Source organism: Bos taurus, chromosome X, assembly GCF_002263795.3.
Source record: "Bos taurus isolate L1 Dominette 01449 registration number 42190680 breed Hereford chromosome X, ARS-UCD2.0, whole genome shotgun sequence".
In the NCBI taxonomy this organism is placed as follows: Eukaryota; Metazoa; Chordata; class Mammalia; order Artiodactyla; family Bovidae; genus Bos; species Bos taurus.
The window spans coordinates 128,073,873-128,093,132 of record NC_037357.1 but is presented as its reverse complement, the minus strand read 5'-3'; the positions used below and the strand labels follow the sequence as shown (position 1 = coordinate 128,093,132).

At 41.5% G+C, this 19,260-nt stretch overlaps 1 protein-coding gene across 4 annotated transcripts in view; it reads right to left on the bottom strand.

Annotated features, from left to right (window-relative positions):
* The window catches only part of PIR (pirin), a 98,110-nt gene that overhangs the window by 15,614 nt on the left and 63,236 nt on the right, over positions 1 to 19,260 (bottom strand). For 3 of the 4 annotated variants that reach the window (NM_001102358.1, XM_059883586.1, XM_024988357.2), the window contains 2 exon segments: positions 895 to 977; positions 9,665 to 9,709. In NM_001102358.1, coding sequence (NP_001095828.1) covers positions 895 to 977; positions 9,665 to 9,709 — 128 coding nt within the window. 4 annotated transcript variants of the gene reach the window in all.

The following is a 19,260-nucleotide window of genomic DNA, read 5'->3' as shown; positions in this document are numbered from 1 at the left end:
ATAGAGCATATATTCTTCTCAGTTCGACATGGGGCCGAATTTCAAAGGGTTCCATGGGACTATGTATGGAGATGTACATTTATACCCCTAGAGTGCTGATCCATTTTCACTTATGCTAAAGATAAAAACAATCAAGTGTATAAAGAAAGAAAAAGTAAGAGACAAGGAGACCTGTTGCCTCAGATTTAAATTTCTAGGGGTAAACAATTAAGACTTTTGATGATTCCTAAAGATGAGGAATTGGTATAGATAATACCTTAAAATACACCACTAGAAATAACTGAAGTTAATGAAACTGGTTGATAAATTTGTGGCACAGTTTCTTTCCCTGAGGAAGAGAAAAAATTATTCAGGTACACAGGAGATTTGGGCATTTTTTTGGAAACTGGAAACTAGTAGAAAGTACAAGTTAAAAAAGATTAAAGCAATTTAAGTGTCCATCAACAGATTAATGGATAAAGACACTGAGGTACATATATACAATGTAATATTACTCAGCCATAAAAAATGGAAGTTTGCTATTTGTATCAACATGGATGGACTTAGACAGCATTATGTTAATTGAAGTAAGTCAGAGAAAGAGAGATACTATATGATAATACTTAATGTAGAATCTAAAAAATACAATAAACTAGTGAATATAACAAAAAAAGCAGACTCACAGAAAACGACTAGTGGTCACCAGGGACAGGGGAGGGGTAATATAGGGATGACGGATTAGGAAATACAAACCATTGGGTGTATTCTTGAGATAGGCTCAAGAATGTATTGTACAATATGGGGAATATAGCCAAAATTTTGTAATAACTGTTAATGGAAAGTAACCTTTAAAATTATACTAAAATTTTTTAAAACAAAAAAATCTTTTGAAAAAAGAAATATTTTTACTTTTACCTTGTTCTCCACGTGGACACTGTCACCTTCTCCCAGCACGGCTGTGTGATGAGGTTCTATTTTTTGCTGTGCATCATCAGGTCCTACAAAAAAGATGACCCACTTAATTTAGTCCTCACGATGGTACATTTCTCATATGATTACAAATTTGGTTAACTACATGGCATCACAATATTAATTTCAAGTTCAGAAATAACAGACTTAGGAATCTCCTTAGATCTCTTGGTTGATGGTATTTGCAATTATTAAAGTCCAAAACTGGCTTGTTTCCCAGTGCAGAAAAGGAGATGAATCCTATATTGTGTCTCTACTTACACTTTTAATGTTACACCTAATAGCTTAATTAATAAGCAAAGTCCTTGGCATCATATGCTAATGAGAGTGTTTCCTTGGGTCAATTATAAACCTAAGATTTTTTTCTTTTTCAAATTATGAAAATATAATAACACATTTACAAATACAGAACAAAGCTATGTGTGTGTGTGTGTGTGTGTGTTAGTTGCTTAGTCATGTCTGACTCTTTGCAATCCAATCCCATAAACTGTAGTCCACCAGGCTTCTTTGTCCATGGAATTTTCCAGGCAAGAATGCTGAAGTAGGTTACCATTTCCTCTTCAGGAGATTTTCCCGACCCAGGGATTGAACCTTCGTCTTCTGGGTCTCCCTCACTGGCAGGTGGATTCCTTACCCCTGAGGCACCTGGGAAGCCCAGCAAGTTCAGGTTGGGTATATTTCCATCCCTTCTATACTGAGGCTCACAGATGAAATAATACAAAATGCAGTTGTGTGTTAACGGCAACAAGAAAGGAAAAAACAAAGTTCAATGAGAGAATAGGGACTGTAGAATTCTGCAGGATCAAACAGACCAACAGAAGGCAAAACAAGGATGAAGGGCCTTCTAGAGAAGAGGATAGACTATGAGGGGCTGGGAATATGCAGGGCATGCCTGGGGGAATGGGGAAGCTTCTATCATTTCTGGAACATTCTTTTGGGAGGAATGATGGCAATGAAGACTGGCTTCAGCTCAAGGAAATACACTCTGAGGAAAGGATGTGTGTGTGAAATGGTTAGGTCTGTGTTTTGGAGAAATAACTGAAAGCAGAGCACAGAATAAATTGGAGGAGGCAAGACTGAAGTCAGAATGAGCTGTTAGGAGTTTATTCTAACAGTCTGACTGGAAATGAATTCCAGTCTGAGCGTGGAGAGTGAACAGAGAAAGACGGGTGGGTTTGAGAAGAAGGGTTGAGAAAGACATGTGCATGGACAACAGAGCGAAGATTTCAAGCATGAAGTCTGGGGGACCCACCTACATGACATTCTGGGCTAGAAATAAAGCATTCACCTGACATGGTAGAGCTATAGCTGAATAATCAAGGTGGAAGTGCTTATTTAAGTGAAAACAAGAGCTTGAGGAATTACCATATAAACAGAAACATTATTTGTGAATTTTGTGAATACTGGCTGGAGTTCAACGACAGCCATATTTTCTAGAGAAGTCCTCCCTTTTACCTCCACTTTGGAGATAACCTATATGAAGCAGAAAGGTTCATTGTGATGCTTGCAAATGTGAAAGAGGATTCTAAGAGAGGCCTTCTTAACCCAGAGTCAATGTATTCCCAAGGGGTCCCTGGATAGAATTCAAAGCAGTCACGGGCTTGCATGGAAACAAACGACATCTTTACTTTCACAAACACCTACGTGAAATGTGGCCTTTCTTTCTGTCATAAATGTAGCCCCCCCTCAAAAAAAAATCATAGCCGTACTAGCTGAACCAATGACTTTGTCTCCAGTAGAAATTATAGATATTTTCTTACCTCACTAGCATTGCAGAGATCTCAAAATCAATTTATGTTAATCACTACTTAACCTAATTTAAATCTGCTTCTAGATGTTATTACAAATGTCATCAGAGAAGATACATGGAACTATATCATAGACTTGTTCTTTGAACCATTTAATGACTTCATTGATTAAAAAAAAAAAAATGTTGTTCAGAGGTGGGGCTTTGGCAAATCTCAAAAGGATTCATGGAACAAAAAAGTTTAAGAATCTCTGTCTCACTCCGCCTGCCAATGCAGGGGACACAGGTTCGATCCCTGGTCCAGGAAGGTCCCACATGTTGTGAGGCAACTAACTCCAAGCACCACAACCACTGAAGCCCACACTCTAGAGTCCCTGAGTTGCAACTGCTGAAGCCCCTGCATCTAGAGCCCACGCTCCACAACAGGCGAAGTCACTGCAATGAGAAGCCTGAGCATCTCAATGAAGAATAGCTCCAGCTCGCCACAACTAGAGAAGGCCAACCCGCAGCAATGAAGACTCAGCGCAGCCAAAAACTGAAAAGAAAAGAACTTCTGTCTCAGAGGCAGTAGCATGCTAGTTAGTGTTTACCAACTGGCTTTCAAGGACAAGGGGAAGAACCAACCTGATGTGTAGTGTGTGCCAATTTCCATGGTGTAAATGTTCCTACTGTGACCAGTTTCAAGCTACCAATCTGAGGTCATAAGATGTATACAACCAAATCCTGTGAGCTGCCAAGAGCCAGCCCCAGCACATCACTAAAGGGTTCTTCTCCACCAAAGATTTAGGTTAACAGTTGTCATAGCAGTGAATAATAAACTCAATTGATTTTCCACTCATGCAAGGATGTGGCAATAAAAGAGACATCTCAGAGTCTAAAAATAATCTCATTTAGAGTGGGGTAATATTTTTCACTGTGATAATGGAGCAGCATTTTATTAAGTGTGCTATACTGAGATTCTCTGTGAGCAATGAACCATGTTGTTATCTTCAACAAATTCATATGTAACACCCATTACCCATATGGTCTACCCCTAGCCCCTAATTTTATCATGTAGGATGTTTTATGATAAAGAGACCACAACAGTTTATAAAGCCCCTTTCGCTATGTTTTGATGGAATGAGCTGGCAAGAGACAGCTTTCCAAAAAATGCTGAACTGGGATTTCTCTGCACCTCCTATCAGGGTAGCTTGCTTGACTGCAGTTCATTGGTCTGTAACAAAATCTTAACTTAGAAACAGAGAGTTTATATTTCCCTAAGAGCATTCATTCTAATTTTATACCAAATGCAATTCTTCCATTCTACTTGATGATCTAGGAGAGGAATCACAGTGTTGATTTTGAAGAGGTTATTTGAAATGCTCCACTGTAAGGCAGACCTTTTTTATAGACACTACAAGGTTGGGTTTTTCAGATTAATCATTCTAAATGTACCTTAGCTTCTGTATTATTTTATGAAATGTTTAAAACAGGATCACAGAAAGCAAAGACTGATTGTATCTTCATGTCATTTCTATGCTGTTTTATCCACCTGGTTATCTCCTGAACCTAAAATAAGTCTCAAAGAAAATACATTCTATTGGTTCCGACTACTTTCAATTATAAATCAGGCCAAATCAGATAATAAATAGTTTCCATTGCGAAGCTTCGCCAAGAATGTTAAATCTAATAGTGCAGTTAAGGAAAATTTAATGGAAAACAATTGAATTGCAAATATTTTTGTTTGCCTAAATAGTCATGAAAGGGCAAAATACTTTCAAACATACTTTAGAGTCAGTGTGTGGTTAACTGCTGTGAAACTTCTCCCCATACGCCAGATTTCCTTTTTCTTCTTCTCTTTACAAAAACTGCTATCCCATTTACTCTCTGATCCATACATTCTGGTACTTCTATCACAGATTTTGATATCATCAATTTTATATGCCAATACTTCAAACTGTAAATGTGAATCCATCTGCCAATTTTTAGAAACTGGGTTGGATTGAAGCATACCCATAATGCACCACTGAAATCCTGCTAGATTATCAGCTTCCCCCAATCTTTTACTGTCATCTCTACCATACTAACTCAAGGGGTTTTCTTTAACAATTCACTTTTACAAAGCATTTGACTTTAGTTGCTCTAGAAATATGAACTCTTTTCACACTTATTTTGTTAATTTAAATATTATTCAATTAAATCACATAACAGCACTCACTGGTGCAACTGGCATAAAATGATTTGAAAACACTGCCTTTAGGTGTCTCAGAATCACACCTGCCTTCTAGTGTGTTTTCCCCACCTTTATTGAGATTCATGGGCTGTGTGGAACTTTTTCATACCCCCAGAACCAAAAGTAAAGGGCAGAGCACATAGTGAGCATGAATTACTGCTTATTTAAATAACTGGGAAACATTTTACTACCCATAACATAAACCAACATAAACCAGTTAGCTGTCATCTCAATAACCACAAACAAATATTTTTAGATTTCTAAATATATTTTCTAAGCCTCAACAGTATACCTGATACTCCTTCTTCTAGAGGACTGGCATCCAAGCTGATAAACTGTCCCAAGCTTCAGGCATACAGGATATAAACTCCTCTACCGTGTTGATCTCTGCGTTAATGTGTAATGTCATTTTCATTTCAGCTGCAGGGAAGAGGCTCAGTACTGGTATCCTAGGGATCTGCGGGTTTTCTGATCATGTTGTTTTAATTGTTTTTTAAATCATATACCGCAAAAAAAAAAAAAAAATAAATCATATACCACAGATTTCAGCTGAGGGCTGACCAAAATACCTGTTGCCTCAATAACAGACTGCTATCAAAGGTCTCTCTCCTGCACCATTTTTAAAGCTACTATTCAACAGTCAGCCTGGAAGGCTTGAAAAAAGCACAACGTATCAAAAAATAAGATCCTGGAAAATCATAAAACATTTCAAATATACTCTTAAATAAGGAAGTGCTAATTCTATTTGTCTTATTTTAGGTCTGCTAATTCCATCACTTCTTCAGGGTTTTGTGTGAAAGTCGCTCAGTCATATCTGACTCTTTGTTACAGTCCATGGAATTCTCCAGGTCAAAATACTGGAGTGAGTAGCCTTTCCCTTCTCCAGGGGATCTTCTCAACCCAGGGATCGAACCCAGGTCTCCGGCATTGCAGGCAGATTCTTTACCAGCTGAGCCACAAGGGAAGCCCAAGAATGCTGGAGTGGGTAGCCTATCCCTTCTCCAGTGGATCTTCCTGACCCAGGAATTGAACTGGGGTCTCCTGCATTGCAGGCGGATTCTTTACCAGCTGAGCCACAAGGGAAGCCCAAGAATGCTGGAGTGGGTAGCCTATCCCTTCTCCAGTGGATCTTCCTGACCCAGGAATTGAACTGGGGTCTCCTGCATTGCAGGCGGATTCTTTACCAACTGAGCTATCAGGGAAGCCTCAGGGTGTTATTAGCAGGGCAATTATATGGCTTCACCCAGAGGAGGAAATGGCAACCCACTCCAGTGTTCTTGCCTGGAGAATCCCAGGGACGAGGGAGCCTGGTGGGCTGCCATCTACGGGGTCACACAGAGTCAGACACGACTGAAGTGACTTAGCAGCAGCAGCAGCATATGGCTTCACCATACTCACCATGAACTTCACTTTTTAAATTTGTTTGAAAAATTATTGATTTTTGGCCGCTCTGAATCTTCGTTGCTGCACACGGGCTTTCTTTAGTGGCAGCCAGCAGGGGCTACCCTGTAGTTGCGGTATGTGGGCTTCTCCCTGTGGTGGCTTCTTGTTGCAGAGCACAGGCTCTAGGCCCAAGGGCTTCAGTATTGTAGCACATAGGCTCCGTGGCTGCGGCTCTTGGGCTCTAGAGTATCACCTCAGTAGTTGTGGCATGTGGAACCTTCCCAGATCAGGGATAGAACCAGAATCTAACTTAGACAACTAGTTAATGTCCAGCATTTTCTAACCTTCAAACTCCATCTGTTCTTACTCAAACTAAATCTACTGATGTCCATCTTTTAAGTACTTCCTGTATCATCAATTAATACTTTTAATAGTCCTCTTAAATCTCCATCTATGGAATTCCCCAGACTACTTTCTCCAGCCAAACTGCAGTCTATATATTCCAGCCCCATACGTTAAGTACATAGTTATAACATCTACTTCAATAGAATGGAGGTACCTGATATCTTGAAAAAGATAATTACTTACTTATCAGTTCCTGCCATCTGTGGTTGGCTGGTGCCATCCTGGTTTTATGATCAAGATAAAATTGAGGCAATAAAGTCAGAGAGCAGTTTCGGGATTCTCTCTAGATTTTATAGGTCAGTACACATTATTTCTGCTTTGTTGTTTCTTTTTCTCTAGTGGTTTGTTCTTCCCTTTTGTTTTTCTCAATACCATCTCCATTCAGGGGAGGAGAGGATGAAGGGAAGGATAAAATTTAAATGAGGTCATCTGGCCAGTTCCTCATTGGCTGAAGCAGATTCCCAGGAGGGCAGTTTCACCAGCTACATTCTCTCCATGGTCCCCATTACCCTGGACAGATGCAAGTTTGCTCCAGCACTACAGACTGTGACCCCATTTCCTGCCAGATGTTTTACACTTGCGGCTCATGGTCATGAGAGGTGACAGGGCCAATGGGTAGAGATGACTCAGGAAAATTCTGCCTCACATCGAGAAAAACAAGTGGGTGTGTAAATCTTTCTTATCCCTCAAACCACTGAACTGTTTTCACTTGTTAAACTCTTGGACTAAAGGTTGGTCAGGAAACAAGGTTGTACCTACTGGCTGAAACAGGTTTTGAAGATTATCTGTTCATCTTTCTCCCCTTCAACCTCTACAGTGCCATTTAAACCGAGTGGATTCAGAGCCTCTCCAAGATGTGCCACTTTGGTATGTGGATTGTTTTCAGCTGAAGACAATCAAGGCCCAAAAGATTCCTACCTAAAGGAATTCACATAAGGAGCCTGGGACAAAGAACTATCACCAGAGATAACTTTTTATCTGAATGACCTGTGCGCATGGCATGGCAAACATCTCATGACCCCACATCTGCTCTTCTTATTATCCTGTGAATCACCCTCTTCGCCTTTGAAGCCCCAGGTCCCTGTTTCATTCTTTAGCTCAGGATGGCATCTGCCCAACTTATCTTACGGGACTCCTGTACGTATGTAATTAAGCTTGTTTTTCTACTGTTAATCTGTCTTACGTAGATTTGACTCATAGCCCAGCCAAAAAGAGAACCTAGAACGGTAGAGGAAAAACTTTTCCTTGCCTGTAAAACCAGAACCAAATATGAGCTTTTGTAGAGCCCACAAGCTAAGAAAGGTTTTTACGTTTTTTAATGGTTGGGAAAAATCCCAAGAGGAGTAGTTCATGACACATGAAAAATGTATAAAATTCTGATTTCACTGGCCATGGATCAAGTTTCATTGGAACAACCACCCCAATCGTTTTATGTACCACCTGTGACTACTTCTGTGCTACAAAGGCAGGAATGAGTCACCGCAACAGAAACTGTCCGGCCCGCAATGACGAAAATACTTGCTACCTGGTCCTTTGGAGAAAATCTGCTGCCCCTGTCCTTTCACAGTCTACACATTTCTGGTATCCAAACCAGCTCTGAATCCATGTGTTTTCTTTATTACTTTCCATTTGTGCATATTATTTTATTTCTCTTGAAATGCTAAGTCAGGGGTGCTACCTCCATTAAAAAAATGGCTATTACTCTCCATTTGTACAAAGTATATACTATGTGAAAACCAAGATTTTCGAAAGATCATAAAAAACAAATGATGCTTCATCCCTTCCAGATGGTTAATACAGTTTAATGTGTATGCCAATGGACTTGTGATACTACTACTAAATCATTTTCACACTTTCTCAAATGCCAAAAGAAATGAATTTTGCTTCTGAACCATAATTGAAATGCTAATTGGTAATAGAGGAACTAAGCCCATTTCTATGGTATAAAATCAAAACACACAAACTCTGGGTTACCATTATTTTTCAGAAGATTAAATTCAGGCAATGATAACTCCCATTTTGGAGAATATAAAGAATAGTTTAAATGGCTCTGGGTGTGGCCTTCAAGCCCTGAGCAGAGTGTACCAGGAAGTCAGCTGTCTGGGGCTTAGAGTATGTTGTCCAAGGAGGTAGTCATGTCAGGACAGCAAGTTCATTGTCAAGGAGGCTGCACTGCAGGTTGGGGTGGAGAGCCCGCAACCAAAGAGGGTCTCAGAAATGGGATTCCTGGCTTGCATCTTGGAGTGGTCAAGTGGTCTGCTCTATTCCCACCACCCCCATCCACACACAGAGTGGGAGAAAGGAGGCTAGTTCTCTTTCTGTAGCTTTTCCCAGGATCACAGCCTGAGGTGCATATTTGAGTCCAAGGAGTTTATCTGGGAGGCAGTCCCAGGAAACATCAGTCTAGGCAGTGGGAAAGTTAGACAGGAAAGGGAAGGCAGACGAGGAAGGATGTGTTTACCAAGGGCACATTCAGATGGATAGCTTGAATATAATCTCTTCAGGAAATTCAAGGAAAAGGCCTCACTTTGAGACTTCTCAGAAACACCTGGAACAGCAAATTCACCTTCTTCTACCTCCCAGGATCTTCCCGACCCAGGGATTGAACCCACATCCCTCATGTCTCCGGCGTTGGCAGGTGGGTTCTTTACCGCTAGTGCCACCCGGGAAGCCCCTTTATCAGTATGGGGGTTGCCAACAACTTAGCAAGGTGTTAGCCCACATAATCATGGCTGGACCTGACATGTGCACACAGGCTACAGCAAAATGGCTCCTGTCGTGACTGGTGCTGTTATTCTTCTCCCTCACTGAACATGCCAGAAGCTGAGAGGTGCCCTGAGAGAGGGCTAGTGCCGGACAGGAGGAAGCAAAGGATTCAATTACACGAAAGGTTTCATCTTATCCTTCCTTCCTGGCAGTAGTTTAAATTGTATTGCAACTGAACCCAAAGCAGCAGACTCATCACTTACCAATATACACATTTCCAGATATGGTATAAATGAAGCTTGTCCACCCTGAAAAGGGACCAGCGACATTAAAAGGTTAGTGTCCATAATGCCAAAAGGAACAAAGGGATAACAGTATCGAATATTTAACAATATCTCTATATGAAATATAAACACAAAAGCTTATATAACAGATATAAATGATAAGTTTGGAGATCAAATCTTTTAGATACATATACTTTTTTACATTTAAGTTCTATAACAGCTTAGAACACACACACTCCCACATGTATTCTTGCACACACAAATTAATGCACATGTGCACATACACATACCACACAGAGCTAAACCTAAATGACCTGATACCAAATGTTTACGAACCGCCCAAGCAGACAGTATGCTACTTCCTGACTGTACATCTATATGCCAACAGCTGTACTAATAAACCAGCTGTTCCTCCCAGGTAGAACATCATGCTAATAACTACAACTCACCAGTTGGGCTTATCTTCAGTTCCTTGGACCTCCAAGCAGTTTTAAGTGTAAAAAGAACGCTAGAAATGGGCTTCTCTTTACTTAGTTGCATTTTAGTTTCCAGTGAACACTCTCTTGTGTGTCCTAAAACAGAGCATCAGTTCCAGGGATGCAGAGAGGCATAATCTTTGGGGTATGAATGGGCTTCAGATGGCTCGTGCCCTCCTTAGAATTGTTCACAGAATTTTTCAAGCAGATAAGCTTTTCTGTGAAGAGGATACATAGCATTGGCCAGATTCCCACTGTGACCCATGGGCCAAGAACTCAGAAACACAGATGACTCACTATCTGCCCTCTTGGCACTGGCATTGGATTTCCACAGATATTTATGTACTGTCCCTGTGGCCCAGAGGAGATCCTTCAGTGCCACTGAGGGACGTGAACGTAGGAGAGGCCAGCTCAAAACAGAATCAGGACGTCACTCCGTGTGTCTTTGGTGAAAAAGAAGATTCGTGCAGGGAATGCAGGGTTGTGTCCAAGGTACAAGGGCAGGATCCAGACTGAGGTCTGTGGGAGAGTCAATGTGCTGATAGAGTAAATAAAACCAAGGCAGGCGTGGAAGAATTATACAGGACAAAGTAGACACTAGGGATGTGGTTGTGCTGCCAGGTGGGTTAAAATGTGCAAGAGGGGCCCACACAATAAGGCATGACTGGTCAAACTTAACATAAACTGAGTCTGGTTCAGAAAACCTAAAGGATGGCAAAACAAAGACAGACACTCAGGTGGATGCTGGATGGTATTTTTTCATCCTCCTCTTTCACAGTTTTTCCTCCCCAAGATTTGACTAGAATGTGTTTAAGGGCTCTGGAAGTAAATCTGTCTGCTCAGAGCACACTCGCACTTTTGCTTCCTTACTGAACCACCGGCTCAGTCTTCTGAACTTGACCTCCCATCATCTAGAGACCAGCTACCACTCACGTGAACTGGTTGTGAGTGGAGACAGAAGAGAAAGACAAGGCCATGGATCTTCATGTTGTGCGCAATACGGAAGAGGGAGGTTCATGCTAGATGCTGAAAACACATGCTAGCCATTCCCAGCCCATAAATATCATTAACAATTTCATATTTATGCTTTCAGTTTCTTTTTTCTCCTTTTTTGGGGGAGGCGGCACGGGGATGCACCATGCAGCATGTGGGATCTTCTCTGATCAGGGATTGAACCTATGCCCCCTGCACTGGAAGCCAGAAGTCTTGACCACTGGACCACTTTTTCTTTTATGCACTATATATTTTTTGCTTAAAAACTAGAACTCAGCATTCTATTTTGGATACCTTTCCATGTCAAAACATAGAGAAATAACCCATTTTTGGGAAAGCCTACAAAGCATTCCATTGCAAGAACGTGTTGTGACTGACATAATAGATCCTCTGCTCATGGTTGAAAGGTATAAAAAAATTAATGGTTTCTGAGTTCAACAGAACCTCAAAGGTCTCAATTGCCCAAGTGGGTTTTTATTTGGAATCATTGTGATTGTTCCAATATCATTTTTCCTCCACCTCCTTTGCTTCATTCCTCCTCATCCTCCAAGCAGAAAATTAGTCCACACGTAAGTGCCTTGGTCTGTTTTCTTTCCCTTTTTATCTTTTTGAATCTTTTATCCAGAAGGACCAAATGGCCAAGTCAATGCACTATGTGCATTCACCTATTTTTGTTCCTTGCACAAGTCTTCTATTATGATAGAGTTCACCTTCACCACTACTAACACAACTCATGTTACTGGTTAGAAGGTACAGAGGGAATGAAATAGAAACAGAGGGTAATTTCCTTGTTTTTAACATGTTGTCTACCTGCACTTCTATTAAACCTTGTTTAAGATCCACTAAGCATTTGTTTCTTAAAGCTATAGTAAAACAACAAACTATGTGAATGCTTATATATGTTTACAAACTACCACATTTTCTTGGAATTCCTTCTCTGCATAAAAGAATTCTCTTGTGAGATTTCCAGGTCCTTCCCATCGCTCTTTCTTCCTGTGTCTCTCCTCTCACTTTTCTGTACTGCACCAGAAATGGATACATCCTGACATTTTGCTGTGGGAGGTCACAGGCCTTGAAAAGATTGTCTCCCAGCCACCGGCTCTTCACAGCTGGGAAGGGCTCTCCCTCCCACCCTGAGGCTATGACACAGAACAGGAGTTGGGAGGAAGGTCACATTTTATCCCTGGACCCGTTGCTTGGTTTAATTGGAAACACATTTAAGACAGACCTCCTACATACAGCCCAACAGATGACGTGTAGAACTTTTCTTTTAAACACGTAAATCATTCTCTGTGGCATTTGCTCTCATTTCCAGGGAGGTTCCCAATTCCTGCAAACATCCCTAGTGAGAACTTTTCTTGGCCTATGTTCCTTGCCTTAACCCAGCTCATTTTCCTCCTCCTCAGTCTTAAGTTTATTTCCATGAGCTTTCCAACAGCTGCTTATACATGTACATGTAGAGAAAGTAGAAAAATATGGCCTGGTGACACGCCAAATCCATGACAAAGGTTAGCTCTGGGTTGGGAAGGGGAGAAGGCAACCGGACTAAGGAGAGAAGGAACCTCTCCCCAAACTGTGGGTCACACCGAATGCCATACCCCGAAGCAGTGTTGGTTCCTAAGAGCCTCCCCCTAGATACTGCGACACTCAGCTTGGGCAGGCAGCTCATTCACCATGGACCCCATGCCTGGCCTCCTGGACAGTAAGCAGACCCACTGGATATTTCTCTCTTCCTCCTCATTCCACCACACTATTTGCTAATTATTACTTTGAGGGCTTCCCTGATGGCTCAGTTGGTAAAGAATCCGCCTGCAGTGTGGGAGACTGGGGTTCGATCCCTGGGTTGGGGAAGTCCCCTGGAGAAGGAAACAGTTACCTACTCCAGTATTCTGGCCTGGAGAATTCCATGGACTGTACAGTCCATGGGATCGCAGAGTTGGACACGACTGAGTGACTTTCACTTCACTATTACTTTGAAATAATTTCAGACACAGAAAAGCTACCAAAATAGTAGAGATTTACCATACACCACTCACCCAGATTCTCTAAAAGCTAACCTGGTATCACACATGCTGTATCAATCTCTCTAGAAATACACATCGTTCTTTTTTTTTTCTTTTTCTGAAGTACTTGAGAGTAAACTTGGAGATGATACCCCTTTACTTTGAAGGAATTTTCAGCAAGTATTTCCTAAAAACAAGAGTATTTTCCAATATAACCTGAGTGCACTTATAAAAATGATGACATTGATACAATATCAATGAAAAAATTATGACCATTAATGTAATACTATAAGCTATGTACAGACATTTAAATTGAGCCAATTGTGTCAGTAATGCGTTTTAGGGCAAAAAGAAAAATACATGTCTAGACCAGGATGGAATTCAGGGTCATGTGTGGCATTTAGTTGTCACTTGTAATCTCCTTTCATCTGAAATGGTTCTTCAGCCTTTTTCTTCATTAAAAGTACAGACTTATTATTTTGTTTTTTAATTTTTTTCATTTATTTTTAATTGGAGGATAATTGCTTTACAATATTGTGATGGTTTCTGCCAAACATCACCATGAACCAGCCATAGGTATACATATGTCCCCTCCCTCTTGAACTTCCCTCCCCCCTCCCACCCCATCCCACCCCTCTAGGTTGTCACAAAGCACTGGATTTGAGCTCCTTGTGTCATACAGCAAATTCCCACTGGCTATCTGTTTTACATATGGTAATGTATGTTTCAATGCTACTCTCAGACTTGCTGTTTTGTAGAATGCCCCTCAGTTTGGATTTCTTTGATGTGTCCTCATCATGACAGCATTGTTTGTTAATCCCTTTCCCTCTCAACTTTATAGATGCGTTTTTATTTTCAATGCTTTAATTTTTTTAGTTCAGAAGAGCACGAAGGATGAAACAAGGAACGTATACACTGACATATTTATTTCGTTTCTTTCTTCTCTTTTGCAGATAAAATCATATAGGTGAGAGAAACAGCCCCTAACTAGTTGCTTCCAGTCAATTTTCTATACCCAGAGAATATGATTTTCTTGCAGGAGAAGAGGGTGTGAGAGAATGGTCACATCCCAGATCTTCCAGCAGGAAGGAATTCAAGGGGGAGCTAAAGCACAGTGAAAGCAGATTTATTCAGGGAGATACACACTCCTTGACAGACTGTGGGTCCTTCCTGAAGGTGAGAGAGGCCCTGGGGTAAGGCGTGGTTAGTTTTTATGGGCTGGGTAACTTCATACACTAATGAGTGGGAGGATTATTCAAGCTATTTTGGGGAAAGGGTAGGGATTTCCAGGACTGGGCCACCACCCACTTTTTAGCCTCTGAACTGTCATGGCACCTGTGGGTGTGTCAGTTAGCACACGCTGATGTATTACAATGAGCGTGTAATGAAGCTCAAGGTCTAGTGGAAGTCAAGTCTTCCACCATCTTAGGCCTAGTAGGTTCTAACCAGTTTTTGTTGTTTCTGCTTCGATAGTCACATCTTTCTCTCACTCTGACTCCCATCTTCCTCTTTTATTTATACAGACCCTTATGATTACATCAGCCCACCTGGATTACCTAGGCTAATCTCCCCATCTCAAGATCCTTAATTTAATCACAGCTGTAACACCCCCTGTATCATGTAAGGTAACACATTCAAAGGTTCCAAGACTTGGATGTGGACATCTTTGTGCAGCCATTATTCTGCTATTACAGAATAATAGGATAAGCTGTATGTTCTCTTAAGAAATTTTGTTGACTTATGTATATATGTGTTTAGTTGCTCAGTTGTGTCCGACTCTTTGCGATCCCATAGACTGTAGCCTGACAGGTTCCTCTGTCCATGGGATTCTCCAGGCAAGAATACTGGAGTGGGCTGCCATTTCCTTCTCCAGGGGATCTTCCCAACCCAGGGATCAAACCCGGGTCTCCTGCATTGCAGGCAGACTCTCCACCAGCTGAGCTATGAGGGAAGCCTGGTCTAGTTGTAAAACAGTAATAATTGAGATCCTTCAACAGGTCAGCATTCTCCATCTTCCAAAGGATACTGTGGCCATTCAGTATCACAGAAGAAGATCAGGCGTGTCTTTTTAAATTCTGGGAATCAAACTTGTTCCAATTTTTTAAATACATTTTAAAGAAGTGGTTCTGGAACTGCTAGCTCCAATCTGTAAAAGAGAAAAAAGCAGCATCCACAGCTGTGGCTTTTTTCCACCAGAAGCATCCTTCCCTGCTCTAGATGGGGGTGTAGACAGACTCTCCACCGAAGCTTTCCTTCCTTGGTCAGATTTAGTCTGTCCCTTACCAACATAGGTGCCTTATTCATCCCTCCCGGTTCTACCACTGAGGCGGGGTGGAGATGCACCAGGGGTAGACCTGATGGCATCCCAGATTGCTTTCTAGTTCCTTACCACCAAGACCTTTGTTTGATTTGCCAGAGTAGTTTCCCAGGATGCTTCCCAAGCTAGGACTACTAGGGGAAGCATCCGTCGTACGTGTGCTTGTGCACATTCCTGCGTATAGTCCTGACCGCAGTAGAAATGGTGACTCATAAAGAGATGAACAACAACCAAGATGTCCCTTCTGAGTGTCACCACACCAGTATAGCAAAAGAGGTGGTGGAGGGTTGGCCAGCGAAGAAAAAGTGATTTTTGTCCTTAAGCTATTAGGACCAATCCTTCCAATTCATTTCCAAAGATTCCACAAAAGAATATCTAAGGGGTTGAGACAAAAGCCATCAGAGAGCCCCCTCTGGTCCGCTAAGAGCTAGCGCTACCAAAGGAAGAAGCCCATTGCATTTCCAATCTGAAGAATCACATATACTCTAAAGAAAAGCTAAAAGTTGAGGGAAGCAAAGAGAGCTTACGAAATGAAGTTTTCCTGTAACATAGCAATCCTCCAGTTTTAACATTGCAGATCATGCTTTTAAACATCAAGTAGCAGGGATACTGTGAAGAAAGATGGAAAAAATAAACAGAGTGGGTACTGAGGGCCCAACTGTGATGCAGTCAGTGAGAAGACAAAGGAGACAGGAGGACCAGAAGGCACAAGATTCTTGGAAAAGACTGATATTTTCCTAGAAATATAGACTTATGAACTTCTCAATGAATGATAACAAACAGTGTTATCTGGATATCAGTTTATAGCAAGGGAAATCACACTGCTTTGCAAGAGATGGTAAAAGTCACTGCAAAAAAAAACAAAAAACAAAAAAGATAACTACTTCTTCTTATTTTAGCCAAGAACTAACATGAAAAATGTGTGCTTAATGTAAGAAGAATCTGGTACTGTCAGAGATTCGACAAATTGGATTCTTTGTAAGAGATGCACCATCTAGCTCAATTCCTGATATCAACTGCCTTCCAAATCATCATTGCGTGAAACATCTGTTTTCTGCAAGATTAGCACAACTCTACAGAAACGTGCCTTGCCCAAAGGAAGTAAAGAGATGGTAAAAATTGATTCCAATACTATTTGTGGGAAGGAATTCAGATAAAACCTCATCTGACTCATGAGAAATGTTACCAGTCTCCCTTAACTGGATGTCCCTCAGGACATAGGCATTTTCCTGGTGTTGGAAATGGGATGGCAGCAGTACATGCTTATATTTCTATCCTTTAGTTTGGCAACGGTACAACAAAATCAACATTAAATTAGTGAGATTGCAAAGCTTATGACAAAAGCCAAACATAACCCAGACATCCACGTCAAATCCCTTTAGCATGAGTAACAAAACAATCCGGAGAAGGCAATGGCACCCCACTCCAGTACTCTTGCCTGGAAAATCCCATGGACGGAAGAGCCTGGTAGGCTGCAGTCCATGGGGTCGCAGAGTCGGATACAACTGAGCGACTTCGCTTTCACTTTTTACTTGCATGCATTGGAGAAGGAAATGGCAACCCACTCCAGTACTCCTGCCTGGAAAATCCCAGGGACGAGGGAGCCTGGTGGGCTGCCTTCTGTGGGGTTGCACAGAGTCAGACATGACTGAAGTGACTTAGCAGCAGCAGCAGCAGCAACAAAACAATCAAAATATTATAAACAAAACATGATGAGGACCCAAAACATGATGAGACCCATTGTAGCCAATGGGCTACAATTTCAAGGAATATTTGATGAAACACAGCTCTCAAATAAAATAAATTTAGACAGTCCTTGGATTTTATAATGGAATTTGATCCAGGAAGGTGGTTTAAAAAGACAAAAGGTGACCCTGAGTTGAATGATTTGATATTAAAATTTATACAGTATAATTTTACTAACCAATATGTTGGATTAAAGAGTTTGCCTGCAATGCAGGAGATCTGGGTTCAATCTCAAGGTTGGGAAGATCCCCTAGAGAAGGGAAAGGCTACCCACTCCAGCATTCTGGCCTGGAGAATTCCATGGACTGTAGAGTCCATGGGGTCGCAAAGAGTCGGACACAAATGAATGACTTTCACTCTCACTTTTATGTTGGGTTACAGGCAGCCAGAACTATTAAATAAGAAGTGCTGCTTTATAATACCTAAATTGTTTGCCTGGAGTTGGACAGGGAAGCCTCAAACTTTAGATTTGTCAGCTAACACAATGAAAGCATGGATGAGTGTATATGGGGGCAAGTGGAGCACACACTGTAACTGAAAGTGACGTACTGCAAAAGACACGTTTGTCTGCGTCCTAACTAGGTTTGTAACAGACTCGTTTAAAGTGAGTTTACAGTGACCCAATGATAAACATGCATTTCTAAGCTACTTGTTCCTGTATGTGTCCCAAAACGTCTTTGAAACAACTCTGTTTAAAATCCATAATGACAAAATAATCTAGAGATATGGCTTTGTAAACTGACAGATACATATTCTCTTATGAGGCAATATATAGAGTAGTGGTGAAGTACAAAGTCAAAATTAACATGAACCATGAGGGCTTCCTTGGTGGCTCAGATGATAAACAATACACTTGCAATGCAGAAGACCCAGGTTTGATTTCTGGGTCTGGAAGATCCCCTAGAGGAGGAAATGGCAACCCACTCTAGTATTCTTACCTGGATAATCCTGGACGGAGGAGCCTGGTGGGCTACAGTCTATGGGGTCACAAAGAGTCGGACGTGACTGAGCAACTAACACTTTCACTTCACTTTCACACACATTAAGTATTGGTAGGGTCATGGAGAAACTGCTGTCTCATATACTGCTGTTGGAACACAGGACTGCCTTTCTGGGTTGCAATCTGCCAGACTTTTAAAATTAAACATGCATAGGCCTTGTGATCATCCCTGGAAACCTACTGTAACAAAACAACCCCCCTCAGGAAGTACATGGCTACAAGGATGTTCACTGCAGATCAGTGTGCAGTAGCCAAGCACTAGAAACAAGGGGAGCACCTGCTAAGAGGGAAGAGCTAAATGCATTGTAGTCAACCCACGGCACAGAATGGGTTCAAAGCCAAAGGAGCAGATCCTGAGGAATTTCCATGAGGTTCGGTCACAAAAGCAAGATGCAAAAATTTATTTATGATTTCATTTCAGTAAAACAAGGACAAAACCCTATACTTGTATACATTTGCTGCTGCTGCTGCTGCTAAGTCGCTTCAGTCATGTCCGACTCTGTGCGACCCCACAGACGGAAGCCCACCAGGCTCCCTGGTCCCTGGGATTCTCCAGGCAAGAACACTGGAGTGGGTCGCCATTTCCTTCTCCAATGCAGGAAAGTGAAAGGTGAAAGTGAAGTCGTTCAGTCGTGTCCAACTCTCAGCGACCCCATAGACTGCAGCCTTCCAGGCTCCTCCGTCCATGGGATTTTCCAGGCAAGAGTACTGGAGTGGGGTGCCATTGCCTTCTCCATTGTATACACGTACATGTACATATATGTGTACAGAAGTAAGTGTTGAGAAAAATACTGCAAGATCGTATTCAAGGATTATCTCTGAACTACTCCCAATCTAGGATACAGAGATAATACTGCTATGGGTAGATGAGAGGAGGGGGAAAGGGTTGTGAGGGAAGCAAACTCAAAAAATAAAAGAAAAAACCCACAGCATTAAAACTTAAAGCACATGTGCTGTCACACTTACTGATATAAAAAGTAAGTATGAAGGTAGGCACATGTTTAATTGCATTCATGTAAAAAACCTTTCTGAACTTAAAA